This window comes from Manis javanica, chromosome 11 (genome assembly GCF_040802235.1).
Source record: "Manis javanica isolate MJ-LG chromosome 11, MJ_LKY, whole genome shotgun sequence".
NCBI lineage: Eukaryota > Metazoa > Chordata > Mammalia > Pholidota > Manidae > Manis > Manis javanica.
In genome coordinates, this window is record NC_133166.1 from 102,537,595 (window position 1) to 102,556,687 (window position 19,093).

General features: G+C 53.6%; 1 protein-coding gene across 2 annotated transcripts; it reads left to right on the plus strand.

Moving 5' to 3' along the window:
- The first annotated feature begins 1,266 nt into the window (after positions 1-1,266).
- On the plus strand, positions 1,267-18,748 carry NUAK2 (NUAK family kinase 2). Of its 2 annotated transcripts, none has more exons than XM_017663637.3 (7): positions 1,267-1,659; positions 10,203-10,323; positions 12,939-13,090; positions 13,446-13,511; positions 15,360-15,479; positions 16,003-16,135; positions 16,556-18,748. In XM_017663637.3, exons 1-7 carry the CDS (start codon positions 1,414-1,416, stop codon positions 17,581-17,583), a joined length of 1,866 nt encoding a protein of 621 aa, XP_017519126.3. In that variant the 5' UTR covers positions 1,267-1,413; the 3' UTR covers positions 17,584-18,748. The 2 variants fall into 2 exon arrangements, with proteins under 2 accessions (XP_017519126.3, XP_073073169.1); XM_073217068.1 differs by lacking the exon at positions 1,267-1,659 and adding an exon at positions 1,749-1,916.
- The last annotated feature ends 345 nt before the right edge of the window (positions 18,749-19,093 follow it).

Consider the following 19,093-nt stretch of genomic DNA (forward strand, 5'->3'; position numbering starts at 1 on the left):
GATTTGGGGAAGTGGAGCTGTTTTCCTGCATAAGTAGATCCTCTCCAGCCACAAAAGAAACATTCTCAATCCCTAATTCACACTAGAAGGGATCAAAGGAAAGTGGGCAGACACTAAATAAAAAATTCATCTTCTGGGGATCTAGTCCTTCTAGACCATTAGCATGCCCTGAATACACAACTGGAGTCACCATCCTTCTGGGGGGGTCTGAATCCCAGCTCTGCCAGTTTCCCACTAGTTGAGTGGCCTTAAGCAGAATAATACCCACTTCACAGGATTGGGTTATCAGGAATACTCAAGGAAAATGTTCCTTTTCCCTTGATTTTACATGCCACACTTCGAGGGAGGAAGGGAGCCTCTGGACATTCTCATTTCACTCCAAATCACACACAATGGGGATTCTGGACTCAGAGCTCCAGGCCTTAAAAGCCAAGCCAAACCTTAAGACCTACCACCAGTCCTCCTGGCCCCTAAACCACACAGAGGAAAACCTTGAGTGGGCAGCTATTTACTGCTTTAGGGATACAAGTTAAATAATAGGAGCATAAACATTTTTTATTGAATGAATGGTTTTCTTTGGCTTTCTCCATTCCTTTCAATACTTCATAAATTCCACCACGTCTTGAGGGACCAGCTCAACCCTGGAAGCCTTCTTTGATGAATTTTTTAGAACTTCATTTCTGGGGTCCCGTTAAGGTTGCCCTAAGTGAAGACAGGTGAACTCAGAATGGTTGAACAGCTTTCCACAAGCCCTCCCACTTGGCTGGAGTCTGCCCCCCACCATTCCATCCCCCCTTTCTCCTTATGGTCTTCAAGAGGTGGTCGAGTGACTTTATAGATTTTGACTTGAGAGGAGCAAATTACTCAGGCTTTAGAAATACTTTGGTGACTTCTAGCACTGTCACGTTGCCCCTTTCTGAAAACAGCGCACACTCGGAAAATTAACAGGTTGCTCTAACCAGAACCGAGCGCTACTCAGAGGCAAGAGCAGTTCTAAGGCTCCTCGAAGGTTCCAGACCCCAGTAGTACCATCCGCCAAGCGGACTCTTGTCGGCGTCCCCTATTCCCCAGGCCTGTCCCTACCCGCGTGCGGGGGTGGAGTGGGGGCACAGGTGGGAGGGGCTTCTTTGACACCTTTCCTAACCACGCCAAAGGGAGGAGGCGGGGCCGGAGGCGCGGACGAGCCAATGCGGGCGACCCTAGTCGCGCGCAGACGGAGAACAGACCAATCGGCGCGGGGAGGGGCGTGACCCGGGCCTCCGGCTCGGAGCGTTTATTACATCTCGGAATGCGGCGGCGGGCAGCGCGTTCTAGTGCGGCGGTGGACTCCCCGCCCGACGCGGGACGTGCGCCCCGGCCGCTAGCTCTCGCCGCGCAGCCCGTTCCCCCTCCGCCCTCGCGCCCCTTCTCACCATGGAGTCCTTGGCTTTACCTCGGCGCCCCGGCCCGGCTCCCTCGGCCGCCGCCGCCCTGGCCGCGGGGCTCGCCCGGCCCCTGTCCGATGGGCTCATCAAGTCGCCCAAGCCCCTGATGAAGAAGCAGGCGGTGAAGCGGCACCATCACAAGCACAACCTGCGGCACCGCTACGAGTTCCTGGAGACCCTGGGCAAGGGCACCTACGGGAAGGTGAAGAAGGCGCGGGAGAGCTCGGGACGCTTGGTGAGTGCGGCTCCCTCTCGCGGCGCCGGGCAGGCCGGCTCGGGGCTTGGCGGCCCGCGCTGAGTAGTGGGAGGTGGGCCGGGGGCTGGCGCCTTGCCCCGTGGGGCGGCCAGCCGGCAGTCTTTACCTCGCTAAGGCTGCGTGTGTGTGGTGGTGTTGGGGGATTCCATCGCAGGTACATCTGCCCATGACCGTCGGGACGGTGGACCCGAGAACCCTCCAACACCCAACACTAGTCAGCATGTGGTGACTGTCAAGTAAGTGAGGCGGGCCGTTGGCGCGGGGTGCATAGAGGACGAACAGCGTCCTGTGGTGGTATGAGAAGGCTCCCTAAAGAAGATGGGACTCAAGTTGAATTTTGCTTGGAACAGACATTCCAATCGAGTGGAACGGAAAGAGGAAGTAGAAGGCGCTGATTTTCGTAGGGGTTTAGTGCTTGCGTGCGTGGTGCACGGAATGTTGGAGGTGTCCAGTACCTCGGGTCAGTTGTTACAATGTGGCAGCCCAGCGTACCCTGCAGATCTGCTCAGGGTGGAGAGGTGGGCTTGACACACTGGTCTTTTCCGGCGCTATAACTGACTCAAAGTTTCTTTATGATGGGTTTTTTATTCTGGAAAATGTGAATAGGGCTCTGGTTGCAAGGTCCACAGTGCCCCAAGACCCATTTGGCCTGGGGGCCTTTTCAGAAGTATGTCCAGTTAATCTTATATGTGTGTGTGTGAGCCGCAGTAGTAATAGTAGTAGTAATCTGTGCAACCTTGAGCACTTCACTTTATCTGTACACTCAGTTCCCCTTCTGCAAAAAGAAAACACAGCCTCCCTCACAAGCTGCTGTGAGAATTGAATGAGATACAAATGTGAATTTAAATTGTTCCCAACATAGAGAACCCACAGTGAGAACTGATATTTGTATCTGGAAAGGCCAGCCCTGACAGGATGGCAAGTTTGCCAAAAGTTAGTTAGCAGTGGCTCTCAAATGTGGGTTTACTGTGCATACAAACCACCTAGGGTGTTTGTTTAAAATACTTATTCTCTGGGTGCACACTCAGGATTTTATTCTGAATGTCTAGGATGGGTCCAGATAACCTACATTTTAACAAGCCTTTTAGGGCAGGTGGTCTAGGGATTGTTTTGCCAAATCCAGTTTGGTGCTCGCTGGTGGGGTGGGGGCCAGCAGGCAGAGGGTCACACAGGGTTTGCCTTACTGGCTATGGTAGCAGTTGCCTTCCCAGAATGTTTGCTTTTGCAGCCAGTAACTGATTTGAAATTCAAGAAGTCATTTCATTGGTGAAGGAAAGTGGATGCTGGAGAAAGGGGGTGGATTATGGCCCCATCAATAGGACCGAGTATGTTTTTCCTGCTAATACCTGGCACCGTCCCCAGTTGCCTGCTGCCAGGTTATAGCTATTGGGCAATCATGAACTTCTGGCTTTCCTTTTCTTTCTCTTTCTATAAAGTATGAGGGCCTGGTGAGGCGTCAGGCTTGAGACTGCTGGACCCAGGCTTTGTCAAGGGCTTCTCTGGACAATAGCTGCTTGTGGCTCGTCCCTCTTGTTTGGAGGGGCAGACTGGGTTGAGAGGACTAGGGTGGCCCAGAAGCTGGGAAACTGAGATTGAAGTTCAGAGATCCCATCAGGCTCTTGACCTGGGTCACTGCATGCAAACGTGGGTGCGTGTACCTGCCTGTGTGCTTGTGTGTGTGAGAGAGGGAGGGAGGGAGAGAGACAGAGGAAGAAAGGGGGAGAAAGAAAGAAAGGATCTCATGGATTCTGGAATGAGATAAACCCAGCTTTCCGTTTTCAAACCTCAGTGGCTGTAGGCAGGGATTCCAACTCCTTATTACATCAGAACAGGGAGAATTCAGAAGGTGCTCCCTGGCCTCATGCCTCTTTTTGTGAGCAAGGAGCCAAGATCAGCAGGAATGGGACCTGCTCTGCTTTAGCCTCCCTGATTCACGGACTACCCAGTACTTCTGCTGGGAACTTGCTCAGGGTCTCATCTTTGGAAAGCGGCTGCCTGCTGCATTACTGGTTTCTCAGTTTGGAGAGTTCTCGTCCCCAAGCCACCCCATGCCTGCCTCTTCGCTGTCCTCCCTGAGGAGAGACAGAGCTGGTGCCTCACGATCTTCACTGGGCGGAAGGGGCATGGGAGCAGCCCACGACCTCCCTCAAAATGGACCAAGATCACTGGAAGGGGCTAGATTCAGAGGACAGCCCGTTAGGTGGCTCCCATCCCCCTCTTCTCTTCACCTTTCTAGCACATTTCCCTTTCCCAGCCTACCTGGGTGAGATTAGCAGGGGCCAGATGGGATTGTTCGGAGGGAGGAGTCAGTGGGCAGGACTAATGGCTACTCCAGGAGGGCACCAAGGAAAAACAAATATTTGGCCTGGATCTTCTGGTCTCTGAGTACATGCCTGCTATCCAAATGACATTTCCTCCTGTGACTCTCCCAGCTCCCTTACCACCCCTCCCCCTAAAGAGAAAAGCACCTGCGGGGGTCCCTGGGTTGGTGGAGCCCACCGAAGCCTTTGGGGTGATCTGCATGACGGTCTTACCTCCAAGGGGTGCCGTGAGGAGCCAGAGGGGAGTCCACATGCATAGTGATCTGGGCAGGGGTGCTTCGTCGCTTTTATACATTGGATCGCTACGTGGGATTTCAACATGTTTGAAAATGATTGAGATGGTCAATTCCTTCATTGATAGATGGAGAAATTGAGGCCCAGAAAAGGGATATGACCTGTCCTGTGTCTGGTTCATGGCGTGCCTGCAATGTGGGCTCCTGACTTGGCCGCCCCAGGCTCTGGCTGAGCGCTGCTGCTTTGGACTGGACGTTGAGCTGAGAGGGTCTTTACCTGGGTGTGCTTTGTCATCCAACAGCTGGCTCTGGGTTGGGGGTGTGGTAGTAGTCACTGGGAAGAACCCCCACCCCCGCACGGGTTGGATCCTGGGAGGGTGAACTATGCTGCATTCCTGGTTTTTACCTCCTCAGAGAGGCTGTTCAGCTCAGAGTCGGACTGCAAGGGTTCAAATCCCAACCCTCTTGCTTACCAGCTTTGTGACCTCTCTGTATCTGTTTCCTCATCTGTAAAGTGGGGTTTATAATAATTCCTACTTTGTGGGGCCCTCATAGGATTAAGTAAAATATGTAAAGTGCTCAGCACAGTAGCTGACACACACATAGTGTTATTATTCCAGCAAGGCAGGCTTTGATGAGACCCTGTCCTCTCCTGAGGAGTCCCCATCCTGGGTCTGTACAACTCTGAGCAAGAGAATGGGGTATGCTGAGCTTCTTTGACCTAAACCACTCTGGACTCTGCTTTGTTCAAAGTCCAGCTCTCTCCTCTCGCCCCTGTTCCAGAGAAGGGCTCTGGCCTGTCTGGCTGCCGTAGGGCGCTTCTGCATGTCGCTGCCTCCCAGCAACTCCTGCCCTCCCTGCTCAGCAGCAGAGAGGGAGGCTCAGGCTGCAGGCGACTCTTGTCCTTGGGCTCTGGCCAAACCACACAAGAGGGCGGGCAGGGAAGCGCCTTCCCGGCAACCTGGCAGAGTGGGCAGGAGGGTGGCAAGGAGGGGATGGGCACAGCATGAGGTTTAGGGGAGGTGGCTCTGACTCCCCTCATGCCTGGAGCATATTTCTACTCCCTGCCTGGTTCCCTGGCAGCTTGGTGGGGTAGTGAGCCTCCCCCAGGCCAGCCCCCACTCTGCCCAGCCTCAACTCTGTTATCTAAATGGGTCACACTCCAGCTCCTTGCTCCTCCTTCCAGACGGCAGCTGTTCTGTGAAAGGCCAGAGAGGAGTCAAGGACCTTGGCGCTAACTCCTGGTGATAGCTCTGTCCAGAGATGCCCAGCTTGCACCCTCTCTCCTGACACCGAGAACCAGCATCTCTAGATACTCTTTTTCTGAAACCTTTCTGCAATCCTCCTGAATCCAGATCATTCTTTGTCTGAGTCCCTGGGGTGTTTAACCAATTAAGCCCCACCACCGGTCTCTCAGGCTTGTTTGTGTATATCCATAAGTGGTATGGAGGCCCGTGGCGGTCCTGCACGGCGGGCCCAGGGCTGGGTGGGGGAGCACTCCCTATCCAGGTGGGAAGCAGAAAGCTGGAGGCAGGGCAGGGCACCTGCAGGAACTTTTGTCTTCTGAGATGGCCACACCTCCAGGCAACACCCCTCCTCTTGGATGCTGATTCTCCTTGATGTGTCGGTCACCTTCCTGGACTTCAGTGTTTGCTATTTCCAGATGGGGTAGGGGATCAATTCTGCGGCCTTTTCAGCATGTAGGGCTGCAGGGGCAAGAAAATCACTGGGCCAGTATCAATAGGAATTTTGCTCAATCAGGAGAACATAGATACCGCATGGGGCCTCTGAATAGATCCATGTAATAGTCCTTGACTAGCACCTTCCCAAACTAGTGTCAGGTGACCCATTTCAGAAAAAGCTCAGCAGAGAATGCTTGAGTTTGGAATGGGGCTTAGAGATCCTCCTGGGCTAAGTCGTGTTGCCTTTCTGGCCTTTGCTCAAAACTTTCTGCCTGAATACCCTTCGTGCCCCTCCCTAACCTCCCCCACCTTGGCTTGGCAAACCCCACTCATCCTTCAAGATCCAAAGGATTTTTCTTCCCGAGGTGGTTTTCCTGCTCCTCCAGGCAAAGAAAGCTCTCCGCAAATCTTCTGCATCAGTGGATGTCTTGCTGCCCTTGTCTAGCTTGGATTAACACTTAGTCTACAGGCACACACCCGATCATCTACACTTGCCCTCTTACAGCACTAAACTAAAGGTTTTCTACCTTTATCTTGCATCTACCTACCACTTCAGCATTTTATTAAAAATAATAATAATAATAATAATAAGGGAGAAATGTGGGATTCACATATAAATCAAGTATAAAAATCAAATGAATATTCATTAGAGTTCATAATGAGTGATCAAAACCGAAAGTCTCTGTGATGACTGCCCTTGCACTGTTCACCATGTAAGAACTTATTCACTATGTAAGAATTTGTTAACCATGGAAGAACTTGTTCGTTATGCTTCAGAAGATTGGAGACTGTTGAGAATTAGGCTTGGGGTGGATTAATGATTGTGCATTGAGTCCCCTATACAGAATTTTATTGTTGTTAACCATTTGATCAATAAATATGAGAGATGCCCTCTCAAAAAAAAAAAAGAAAGCTCTCCACAGTGCCCCTGGAGCCCCTGGACAGGCAGGGACCTCAACTGTCACATTCACCACACAAGGCAGGAATTAGTTTACTTGCCATCCTCCAGCTGGACTGAGAGGCTTGGTGCGCAGACTGTCCAATTTTTGTCTAAATCCCCAACACCTAGCATAGTACCAGGCACACAGTAGTTATTCAGCAGATGTTTGGAAAATGAAGGCCCTTTCATTTTTCAGATGAGGACATTAAAACTAGCCAGGCCAGTTAACGAGATCACTTAAGTGATCACCTGTCTTGAGTTGCAGAGCTCCACAGGGCAAATGAGGGTGAGGTGCCTAGGCTCATGCCGCCCACCCCACTGAGCAGCTGGTGTTCACAGTTACATTATCATATGATTGTTGTGCCTGGATTTCCTGCCCTCTCTGAGAAGGGCGGCCATAGAATATGATCTAAACTGGGATGCTTTGGAGAGTCAGAGGGGCATTACTAACAATTATTCCAGAACGAATGAGGATTGTCCCCAGGCACGTGGCCATCCTCATCTGGGTGACCCATCCAGCGTTACCTTCCTTCTTGGCTCTAGTCAATGTATTTGTATTCTGGAATGGTTGCCTGCTATCTTGCAGATGAGAACAAAGGTCCTCAAAAGGCTGACTTTCCACCCATGCCTGGAAAAAAGGGCAGAAAATCTTATCTGGGCACTGGCCTTATCAGTCAAGGTTCAGCCTGATGACTTAGCCAATAAATATTTATTTGTGATGTGTGTTCACCAGTACACAATTGTTGAATGCTGTCTGTATTCCGAGCACCTTCTAGGCCTGAGCTGTTGCTCTCATTACTCTGACAGGCTAACTAGCAAATGGCTGAGGGCCTGTCCCCGGGGGCTGGGATAGGTTGGGAGGTGGTGGCCCACCCCCACCGGGGCAGTGACACATCACTCTTCTTGTCTGGTACCTGCTTGAGAACTGATGGAGGCACAGTGATAAAATTTGGTTCCTTCCTGGGGAGTGCCAGCCAAGCCATGGTCTCCTGGGACTTAGATAGATAAGTGGGGGGGTCCCAAAGTAGATAATGGGATAACAGAGCTTACAGGAAGGGGAAATTGTTCATTGAGTATTAACAATTCAGATTTAGAATGATAGGCTTCCAGAATTGAAAGAAATGCATCTCAGGATACAATTTGTATAACCGCTTCCCATGCGGGGACTCCTCCTAGCACCACCCCAGACCCCTTTATTATTATTTTTTGATAGTTCATTTCTTTTACACTTTGTCTTCTTTTGACCTCTTCCCCCTAAGGCTGTGGAGATTTACCTCATTGTGTACACACTTGTACATCCAAGATGTGCCTAGTTTTTGCCTGTGTGTATCTTAAGCTGTCAGATAATTTGTTTCATTTTCTAGGTTTGTGATTTATGTATGATTTATTTTGTAACTGCCCATTGGTATCATGTTTGTGGCCCTTCATCTGAAGAGCTGATAGCCTTTTATCTATTGTTTGATTTTTAAAACAAAGAATTTTAGGAAAGAATTGCCCATAAAATCTCCCCTTGGTGGTGGTGGGGGGGTATGGAGAGGGAGGCGTACAGGAGCGGCGCTCCAGGCTGAATCCTCACAGCCCCCTCTTCCCCGCCCCACCCACTGCCCATCGCAAAGCTGTGATTTTTCTGTTTCACTCACTGGAGTGGTTTGGAGCAGAGGGGGTGGCGGCCTGAGGAGAGCCCCTGGGGTGCAGCTTGTCCCCTGCAGCTGCAGCATGCGGGCCTCTCCGGCATCCCTGGGCTGGAGGCCCGATGGTGACCGTCCCTCCTGCTGCCATTGTCCTCCCTGCCCTGCGCAGGGAGGGCCGGAGAGCCGGGCGTCCCCTCTTTCACAGCTGCAGCTCCAGGGGAGGAGCGGGGCGGAGGGCACGCCATCCCTGGCCCGTTGCCGGGGTGACCGGGCCACTGGCATTGTGAGCAGCTCTCTGACGGATTACGGCGGTTCCGCATTCCTGTCCCAAGGGGAGCACAGGCCTGCACGCCCGCTGCCCCTGCGAGCGGAAGCCATTGTCCGCCGCCAGAGCCCTGTGCGAGGCTGGATTAGCGGCCCCTCTCCGCGAGCCGTGCCGTCCTTCTCTCTGTCTCCTTTTGTGCCTTGAGGGGAGCAAACCCTCCTGGGAAACAGAATGAGGAGCTGTTTACCTCAGTCTGTGGCCTCAGATTTTTCATGACTTACCCTCCCCCGCTGAAGAGGAAGTCTTGTATTTACCATTTCTGCCCTCGGACGGGACTTGTCAGGAACTCACCAGCCCTGTGACGCCCGGCCCCGCCCCTGCCCAGCACCCAGTGCCTGCCAGGGGCCGGTTGCCTTTGGATGGCCGTCTCACAGGTCGGAGCAGGAGAGCCCCCCAGCACTTTAGTCAGCCTGTTTGTTTCACAAAGAAGAAAACAGACTCTGAGATCGGGGGTCCCCTGACTCCCCAGCAGTGTCTTACACCCACATGCACGGAGGCGCCTGCTCTCTGAGAGCTTTGCTTAACCTACGTGCTGACGGTTGTTTCTCCATTTCCTCTTGCCCCACCCACCCTTCTTGCACCCCCTGCACACACCAGCCTGAAGGGTTAATCCTTCTATGGTATTTTCACATTTGGGGACAAGATAGCAAAGCCCAGGACTTTCTGTAACTGTCTCTTTGTTTGTCTGTTGCTAGAGGAGGGACCTTCCTTAGCTACACTGAAGAGACTGGTGTTTTTTTCAGTTTTTTTTGTGGTAAAATACACCTAACAAAATTTACCATCCAGAATGTTTTTGTCACCCTGAACAGAAGCTCTGTACCCATTAAACAGTAACTCCCCATGTCCCCACTTCCCCACCCCTGGCAACCTCTGTTCTGCTCTCTGCCCTATGCATTTGCCTATTCTGGGTACCTCATATAAATACAATGGTACATTTGCCCTTGTGTGCCTGCCTATTCCATTTAGCCTGTTTTTATGGTCATCCACATTTGTGCAGTTCGTGACTGTATGACTGAGCAGGTCATTTAAACTCTCTGGGTACCACTTTCCTCACACCTGTAAATAGGGATGATCTGTACCTACCTCCCAGGGTTGTTGTGAAGCCTAGTTTATTTACTAAGACAACAAATGGTTGTTCAGGGCCTGCCGTGTGGGGGGCAGTATGCTAGGCATCAGGGATCCAGCGGTGAGCAAAACAGGCCCAATCCTGTCCTCACGGTGTGCTGAGGGGATGCTTTGTAACCCATAAAGCATCAGCCTTATGAATAGGTTGTTACCTTGCTTGTAGTAACAGCCAGCAGAGCATGGTCAGAACTCCCAGAGTGTCCCCAGGTTCACCTTTACCTGCCAGACCTTTCTCCTCACTCTCTTGCATTCTCTCTGTTCCCAGGTGGCCATCAAGTCAATCCGGAAAGACAAAATTAAAGATGAGCAAGATCTGATGCACATTCGGCGAGAGATTGAGATCATGTCATCGCTCAGCCACCCACACATCATTGCCATCCATGAAGGTACAGAAGCAGCGTATTTGAAGCTGGCGGGGGGGAGAGAGAGAGAGAAGAAAGAGAGGGAGAGAGAGTGAGAGAGAGAGAGAGAGAGAGAGTGTGTGTGTGTGTGTGTGTGTCAGAACAGACGACACAAAGGAGTATAAAAGACCCAGGCTTTAGAGTTAGGCAAAAGCTGCATCTGAACCCAGTTGCATGACTTTGGATAACTAATTTATTTAATCTCTGGGTGGGCCTCAGTGCCTCATTTGTAAGCCAGAATAATCCCACCACCTACATCACAGGGTGGTTGCAAAGATCCAATTCAGCAGCACCAGGTGCTTAGCTCTTAAAAAAGAAATCAAGGGATCATAGGCTCTTCTCTTGTTACTGTTACATTTTCCATGCTTGAACACCACCTCCCCAACCCAGTGAGATCCTTGGCAACCTGGGGGAACATCCCTAGGCCTGAGCTTGTGTCAGGTGTGTGTTATTAGTCTTACAGTACATCCCACGAGCCAGGCCTCCTAGTGTTTGACCTGAACTCGGCATCATTCCCTCCACAGCGCCGGCTACTGCCTCGCCCCCTTGTCTCTCTCGGCTGCCTCCTGCTCTGACTTGGGCGCTGGTTCTCCGCTCCAGCTGCCCTGTTCCCCTGTGACCTAGACGACACAGTGAGCAAGTGATGGTGATGCGGGAGACGGGGGGCACACTCCCACACACACATCTGTCTGCTTCCAGCTTTTACATAATTACCAAGGAGTTGGAAAACAAGGAGCAAGCCTATGGCTTTGCCTTCTGTCTGGATATTTCTGGTGGGAAGTAAGAGAGAAGCCTCCTGTCTTGGGTTCTGTTCAGAGCAAGACTAGGGAGTCACTGACATGGCCCCATGGTCTGAGCCTGTCCCATGAGGAGCCCAGGCAGGTGGCTGAGAAGGCTAATTGTATCTCCGTGTATTTCCCCCAGGGAAGAGTGGGCAGGTGGCAGTATTGGTTAAGCCAGGCTGAGCTTGTGATTGGGCAGAGTCTGTGCGTGTGCGTGTGTGTGTGTGTGTGTGTGTGTGTGTGTGTGTGTGTGTGTGTGTGTGTGTGTGTGTGTGTGTCTGTGTTTTCTCCCCCACACCCACATCTCCAGTCAGGTCTGGGGACTGAGTTTGGAGGCTCAGGGTGTGGCTTCTCCTGCACCTGCAGATTCAGTAGACGTAATCACGGTGACTGCGTGTCTGGCAGGGCTCCTGCAGACCCATGCCCATCTGCCCACAGACTTTAAGACTCATGAACTAGGGGGAAGCTCCAGTCTTGGGAACAGACCTCTAACCTAGCTGTTCTCCAGAATGTGCACTGGCTGGCTCCTGACCCCCAATTTCATGACATGAAGATTTCATGCACCCCTGCACAGGAATGGAGAACTAGAGGGGTGGAGTCTCAGTGAGGCACCCCCAGGGGACTGGGACCCCATGAGGGCCATTCGCTCACGTTTGCCTGGGAAAAAGCAGTCCTCCGAGTCATTGCCCGGGAGCCATGACTCGTCTTGGGAGAAGCCTCCTCCCTCAGCAACTTCTCACAGACTAAACAGCAGTAACTCTGAGGCTGGCAGAGCAAGCCAAACTCCTAGGACCCGTTTGACACAAAGACGCAATGTCATGGACGTGCATGTTCTGACACACCCAGCTGAAGGGCCAGTTTGGTGAACCGGTCCTTCCCTACCTTTCCAGGGGGCTGGAGCTAGAACAGTGCTAGAGGGGGCAGGAAGGCCTTTCCTACACAGGGTGATGTGCCAGCTGGGGCAAGCTGACTGCCAAGAGCCTGGCCAGTCACGTAACTACCAAATATTTGTTGATTGCTTCTGTGTACAAGGCGCTGGCCTGGATACTGTGGACAGGATTCCAAGATGTGAGGGTAATGAATATCTCAGCTCTCTGTGGTCCTGTATAGTTCACAAACCACTTTCATATACTTTTATTCCTCTCCTGATCCTCAAGGCAGGCATTATTATGGGCATTATTTTTTAAGTTTATGCATGAGAATGCTAATAGTAAATATAACAGTAGGTGCCATTTATTGAGTGATTGCTTATATGTCAAACCCTATGCTAACTTGCTCAGCTAGCCCAAGCTGTCAATGACTTTTATCCATTTCTTACTCCAGCCCTGTGAGGTAACCATTATTACCCTTCTCTTCAAATGAGGAAACTAGGACACCCTGGCTGATTAACTTGCCAGGGTCACCCAGCTAGCCAGTCCCAAACCCAAACCTGCGTTCTTACTGATGTAGCTAAAGAGATATGCCCAAGGTCACAAGGCAAAATAGTACCAGATCCTGAACCCCAGAGCCTGACTTTTCATTCTCATCTATTGATGTTTCTCTGCCTTCCTGGGAATTTGCAGCGTAGTCTTAAAAATCCTCAAAAGCCCAAACTTCCAAGGAGAGGAAGAGTGAGCCAGTTCCCTTGACCTTAACTCTCCCCTGCAGGAGGATGTTGAAGGCTTTGAACGCCCTTCTGCCGCTCCTGGCCACCTTGCTGCCCAATAGCAGATATCCCTGGAGGGCGGTCCTGTCTGGTTTGGGGCCAGGGAGGAGTGAGTATATGACCCCAGCAGCGCACACTGGAGGGGCCTGACATTCCCCCCTTGCTCTGTCCAGTGTTCGAGAACAGCAGCAAGATTGTGATCGTCATGGAGTACGCCAGCCGGGGTGACCTGTATGACTACGTCAGCGAGCAGCAGCCGCTCAGCGAGCATGATGCCCGGCATTTCTTCCGGCAGATCGTCTCCGCCGTGCACTACTGCCACCAGGTGGGCACCCACCTGCCCCAGCCGTGTTCTTTGGGGGTCCCTGGGGCTCCAGGGCTGGTTTGCACCTGTGACTTATCCAGGATGACACAGGGAAACAGAAGCAGAAACCAGATTTGATTTTGAACACACTCAGCCTAGGGAATGTTGGTGTCTCTGGCTTCAAGCCTCTTGGCTAGGGGTGGAAGGCCTGTGATTTGTTGCGCTGTTTGCCAGTAAAGATGGGTATCCCCAGCCTACCTATGCTCAGGCCGAGTCCACCCACTTCGTGTTTACTATCCCACTTTCATGCTAGACCCTCATGTCCTTCCCTCCCTGGTGACCTTCCCCTGACGCTCCTTCTCCCTCCATCTTCCAGAACAGGGTTGTGCATCGGGATCTCAAGCTGGAGAACATCCTCTTAGATGCCAATGGGAATATCAAGGTGAGCCCACTTGTTATTTCCGGAGCCTCCCACCGCAGCCTGTCTGCACTCTCCCTAGCCAAGCATTTCTCTCTAAGCCCTTAGGGGGTTCCAGAAGGAGTGGAGCAAATCTCAGACTTATACCAGTAGGGACCTCGGCCATCATTCTCTCTGGTGCCGCATTTTGTGGATGGAAAACTGAGGCCTTAAGATAAGGGGTGACTTGCACAAGGTCCCATGGCTAGCATGTGGATAAGCCTGGGCCTGACTCCCTGAGCTGTGCTCTTGATGTCACAAGGCTGACAGATGTCTAGATATAGGGTCAGCTTTTGCGCACAGCCTTGAGACTGGAAGGGCCAGAGAGCAGTGGACTGAGCCCTGCCCAGTCTGTGTGCACGCGCACGGGGCATGTGCGCTTCAGTCTGCTGCGTTTAAGCAGCCCTCCGACACGTTTCCTCGCAGACCGAGCACTCCAGCACCACCTTCCTGCAGCTGCAGAATGCCAGTGCCAAGTAGTTAAATCTAGGTTCCTGTTGGCAGGATACGCTCAGATCGTAGGGCTGTAAGGCGGAGATGGGGGGGGCTGGCCCTGCAGGTGCCTGGGGAGGCGCTCTGACTCTGCCATTGGATGCGCCTCTAAATCTCCCTGAACCCACCACATAGTCCCTTCTCGAGTGGCCCCTGACCCATGCCCTGAGGTGCCCTGGCTCTGAGTTCATTCCCCTTACCAAGCCAATTCCCAGAAAGCAGGTGGGGCTCTCTTTGATGCTGATCAAGGGCAGGGAAGCCAGAGCCAATAAACCTGCACAACCCGGACAGGCACGAACTTTCTCATCTATACCTATCATCTGCCTCTTTATGGGCTTCAATTGGTAACTACTTGATAAGAGGCCAATAAAACCATAAACGAAGGAGCCAGAGTTTCATAAACAGCCCCTCCCCACCCTGGGCACACATGACCCTCTGCTAGGGGTGAGAGGCCAGGAGCAGCAAAGACACTGGCTTGAGCCTCTCTGGGGAAAGGGTCTCTCCTGGGAGCAAGAAGATGGCGTCGGGCCTCTTGAGCCCTCGGTGTCGGATGGCGCAGGACATCCCAAAGGGAGAGTCCCTTTCTGGGGTGGTAACTGCAGCCCCGATCTTTATTTTGGCCTCACTGTTGCTTCTCAGCTATCCTGGGCTGACTCCAGGTTCCTGCCACCACAGTCCTGCCCAAATGTGGGCAGAGAGAAGAGCCCTTTGCTAGAAAAGGCAGCCCAAGTCTTGCGTGTTTAATGAGTAACGGGGCTGTGGCCTTGCCGTGGGAAGGTGGCTCTCCCCCTCCCTCTGGTAGACCCTCAGTCGGTCGGGATCCACTGAGTCCCTGTGGGTCACACCTGTACTAGGAGCCGCAGGAGGGATGGGGACAGAAGGAAGTCAGCGCGGGGAGTATATTGGCATGACAGTAGCAGGGGCAGAACTGGGGAGCTGGGGTGATGGTGACCCTTTGGGAATAGTAGGGCATCATGGGAGAAGTTAATCTCAGGGCGAAAGAAGGCTTTTCCAGGGTAGGGGACTTGCTGGATCAGGGGGATGTATGTAGGCAGGAGCATCCTGGGGCCACATGGTGCATGAGCAGAGGGGCCGGGGGAACCTGAGGACCTGGAGCCCCCACACACTCTGCCTGGGCATCCCTCATCAACACGACGTCCTCTGGGCTCTTGCAGGGCCTGAGCTATGTTGGCAGTGGCCAGTGTGGGGTAGAGGTCATGGGCATCTTTACCTGCTGCTGGAGCCCAGGTTGCCCCAAGACCTGGAGAAGGGTGGGCTGAGAGAGGCAGAACAACCGGGCCTTGGCGTGACCTCCTGTGCATGTTTGACCTGATCCTGCAGATTGCTGACTTTGGCCTCTCCAACCTCTACCACCAAGGGAAGTTCCTGCAGACATTCTGCGGGAGCCCCCTCTATGCCTCACCCGAAATCGTCAACGGGAAGCCCTACACGGGCCCAGAGGTGAGTGTCCGCCCTCCACCACCAGCCTGCCTCCCCCATTTACTGTGACTTTAGATCCTGGGAGATAGGTGGGCTAGTTTTCTTGTTATTCCCTTTTTCAGAGCACAAAACTCAGCCCCTTCCCCACAAAAGGAGTGATTTGCCGGGTCTCTAGCCAGGGCTGGCCAAACTGGGACAAGAACTTAAGTCTCCTGACCCCCAGGCCATTCTGTGCCCCTCCCCTTCCTAATGCCCATTACCTTTCCTGGCACCTCCCTGGCCCAGAGGTATGGCCTGGTCACTGCTCCTGTTTGTGGCTGCCCCTCCCAAGGGTGGCGATTAACACCACCTCTCTCTGTGGGCCTCAGTCCCTTTTGCAGCATCACCCCTTTGCTCCTGGGGACTGGTGGGAGGTGGTCCCCAGGTGCGCTGGCCTCTGACCTCTCCCACATGTACCCTTTTGTTCTGTGGCATTGAAGGCAAGTCGGGAAGCCCTTGAGCCTGTGGCACCTGGGCATCCTTGCTGATCATCTGCTTCTCTCAGGTGGACAGCTGGTCCCTGGGCGTTCTCCTGTACATCCTGGTGCATGGCACCATGCCCTTTGACGGGCAGGACCATAAGACGTTGGTGAAACAGATCAGCGATGGGGCCTACCGGGAGCCACCTAAACCCTCTGGTGAGTGAGAGGTGTGGGTGTTCCCATCCAGGCGCTGAGTGTCACTGATTGCTGAGGCTGGAATTAGTAGTGGCAGCAGTAACATGTAGATTAGGGTGCCTTCCACTCTGCCGCTGCTGTCCGTGACCTCCAAGGAAGGAAGAGTTGTACACTAACGCAGCAAAGCTAATGATGGCGCTATAGTCCTGAGGGGTCGTGGGACGGAAGAGAAAGTTGGCAGCTTCCAGAAGATCTGGAGGCAGTGGGGAGGTGGACCGGGCTGTGGCATGTGGCATTTACAGAGTCCTAGGTGGGAGTGGCCAGAAGTGACACAGGTGTGAGCAGTGTCTTCGCACAAATAGGGGTAAGACAGTGAGGGGGGCATGCGGAGATGACCATTCTCGTGGCTGCCAATCTAAAGCCCCCTGTCTTGTCTTCCAGACGCCTGTGGCCTGATCCGGTGGCTGTTAATGGTGAACCCCACCCGCCGAGCTACCCTGGAGGATGTGGCCAGTCACTGGTGGGTCAACTGGGGCTACATCACCCGTGTGGGGGAGCAGGAGGCCCTGCACGAGAGCGGGCACCCTGGCAGCGACTCTGGCTGGGCCTCCATGGCTGACTGGCTCCGGCGGTCCTCCCGCCCCCTCCTGGAGAACGGGGCCAAGGTGCGCAGCTTCTTCAGGCAGCACACCCTGGGGGGTGGGGGCACCAGCCCCGGCCTGGAGCGCCAGCATTCACTCAAGAAGTCACGCAAAGAGAATGACATGGCGCAGCCTCTCCAGGGGGACCCAGCTGATGACACACCCCCTCGCCCTGGGAGGGGCACCCTCAGGCTGCCAAAGAGCATTCTCAAGAAGGCGTCGACCTCCTCAGAGCAGGCACAGGAGGGCCCCGAGGCTGCCCCCGTGCTGCCCAGGAAGGGCATCCTCAAGCCACCTCGGCAGCGGGAGTCTGGCTATTACTCTTCCCCTGAGCCCAGCGAGTCTGGGGAGCTCCTGGATGCCGGAGATGTGTTTGTGAGCGGGGAGTCCGTGGAGAAGCCCCCTCAAGCCTCGGGGCTGCTGTTGCACCGCAAAGGTATCCTCAAGCACAACGGCAAGTTCTCCCGCGCGGCCCCGGAGCTCGCGGCCCTGTCCACCTTTGGCTCCTTGGACGAGCTGGCCTCACCTTGCCCTGCAGCCAGGGCCAGCCGCCCCTCGGGGGCTGTGAGTGAGGACAGCATCCTGTCCAACGAGTCCTTTGACCAGCTGGACTTGCCCGAACGGCTTTCTGAGCCCCCGCTCCGGGGCTGCGTGTCTGTGGACAACCTCATGGGGCTTGAGGAGCCCCCCGCGGAGGGCCCTGGGAGCAGGGGCCTGAGGGGCTGGTGGCAGGACCCCCTGGGGGATAGCTGCTTTTCCCTGACAGACTGCCAGGAGGTGACAGAGGCCTACCGCCAGGCACTGGGGGCCTGCTCGAAGCTCAGCTGAGGGGGAAGCACTAGCCCCACTCCGGGCAGGCTCTACGATGCAGCTGGCTGCACCCTGGGGGAGAGTGCCTTCTCCCCTGCCTCCCAGGACCAGCACCCTAGCCTGAAAGGCTGAGATGGTGTGCAGTTGAGCCCTGGAGAGGGCTTGATGTGGGAAGGCGCAAGTGGAGTGTCTCTAGGGTTCGGTGTCTTCAGCCCTGTTGAACCAAACAGATAGTGGGCAGAGAGAGCAGAGAAGCAGAGGGGAAGGCCTGTGGCCGAGTCCAAACTGCCTGCTTCTTGGGCCCGTGGTAGGACCACAGCTCTGGAAAGAACCCTGTATGGGGAAGTGCCCATGTCCTTCACTGCTATGAGTACGTGGTGTGTGTAGTGCCTCTTGGCAAGGTGGGGATGGACTCTGTCCACATGTGCTTTCTGGTCTCCACTAACCACAAACAGTGAGAGGTGGCATCCCCTAATGTGCCCGGGGAATCCTGGGAACAGTCTTCTAGAGTGGACCCTCCCATTTATCCTAGTGGTAAGAGAACACAACCTCTATTTCCTCAAAGGTTCTCTCCCCTTTCCCATCCTCCAAACCCGGCGCAAGCCTCCTGGAGCCGCTGCTATGAATCTAAAAGACTTGAAAAGGCTCAGGATGCTATTGGACTTCATCTCAAGGGTCCAGATGCCCCTGGACCTCACCTTAGACCTCAGACTCTGAACTTCTCCAGCCTCCAAGCTGCTCCTGCTACTGAGAACGGATATGTCTATTTCTCTGGGCCTTCAGGACCCTCGAATGTCATTATTTATTTTTTAGTTTTCAGCTCTGTGTTTTTAAAAAAGTGAATCTTGCTATTTTCAATAATGTGAACACTGTATTCTGGGGAAATCCACTATGACATGTAGGTTTTGCGTACAGAAAGGTATTTTTGCAATGATTCCCTACTAGTGGTGGGGCAATGGAACCTGCATGTCCCATCGCACTGCCCTGAGAGGGTCTCTGGGTCCTTCCCTCTTCCCTTTCTCTGTAGCCAGAAAGAACCACTCTATCAAAAACAAGACGGGTGATTAGAAAATAGCCTCTGTTGTCCTATTTGGGAAGGTGGAGCCTTCTCCCAACACACCCTCCCTGTGCGTTGTCACTGGTGGCGAACAGAGAACCTGCTTAATAAAAACATACAACAAAATCCCAGCTCTTAGCTCCAAAAGGCTCGCCCGTTATACCTTCATCAGCACTTCAGCCCTGTTAAGCCACAGGCAGGAGAGCCCTGGGCTGAGAGTCCCAATTTGCAGCTCTGGCCTTCAGCACTAAAGGCAGAACTGGGTTTGGCATAAACAGCCCCGCCCCCGCCTCCTCTCCCGCGTCTCCCACCCCTCCCCCATCCTGCTTTGTTCCCCGCTGCTTGAAGACACCCCCACCCCACGCCCCACTGCCTTTATTCTCTCCTTCCCAAGAAATCCTCTTTCTGCCTGTGTTGGTCGGCTGCTCCCTGCTTGCCAGCACCCCCTACACCTCCGCCAGACTCGAGGCA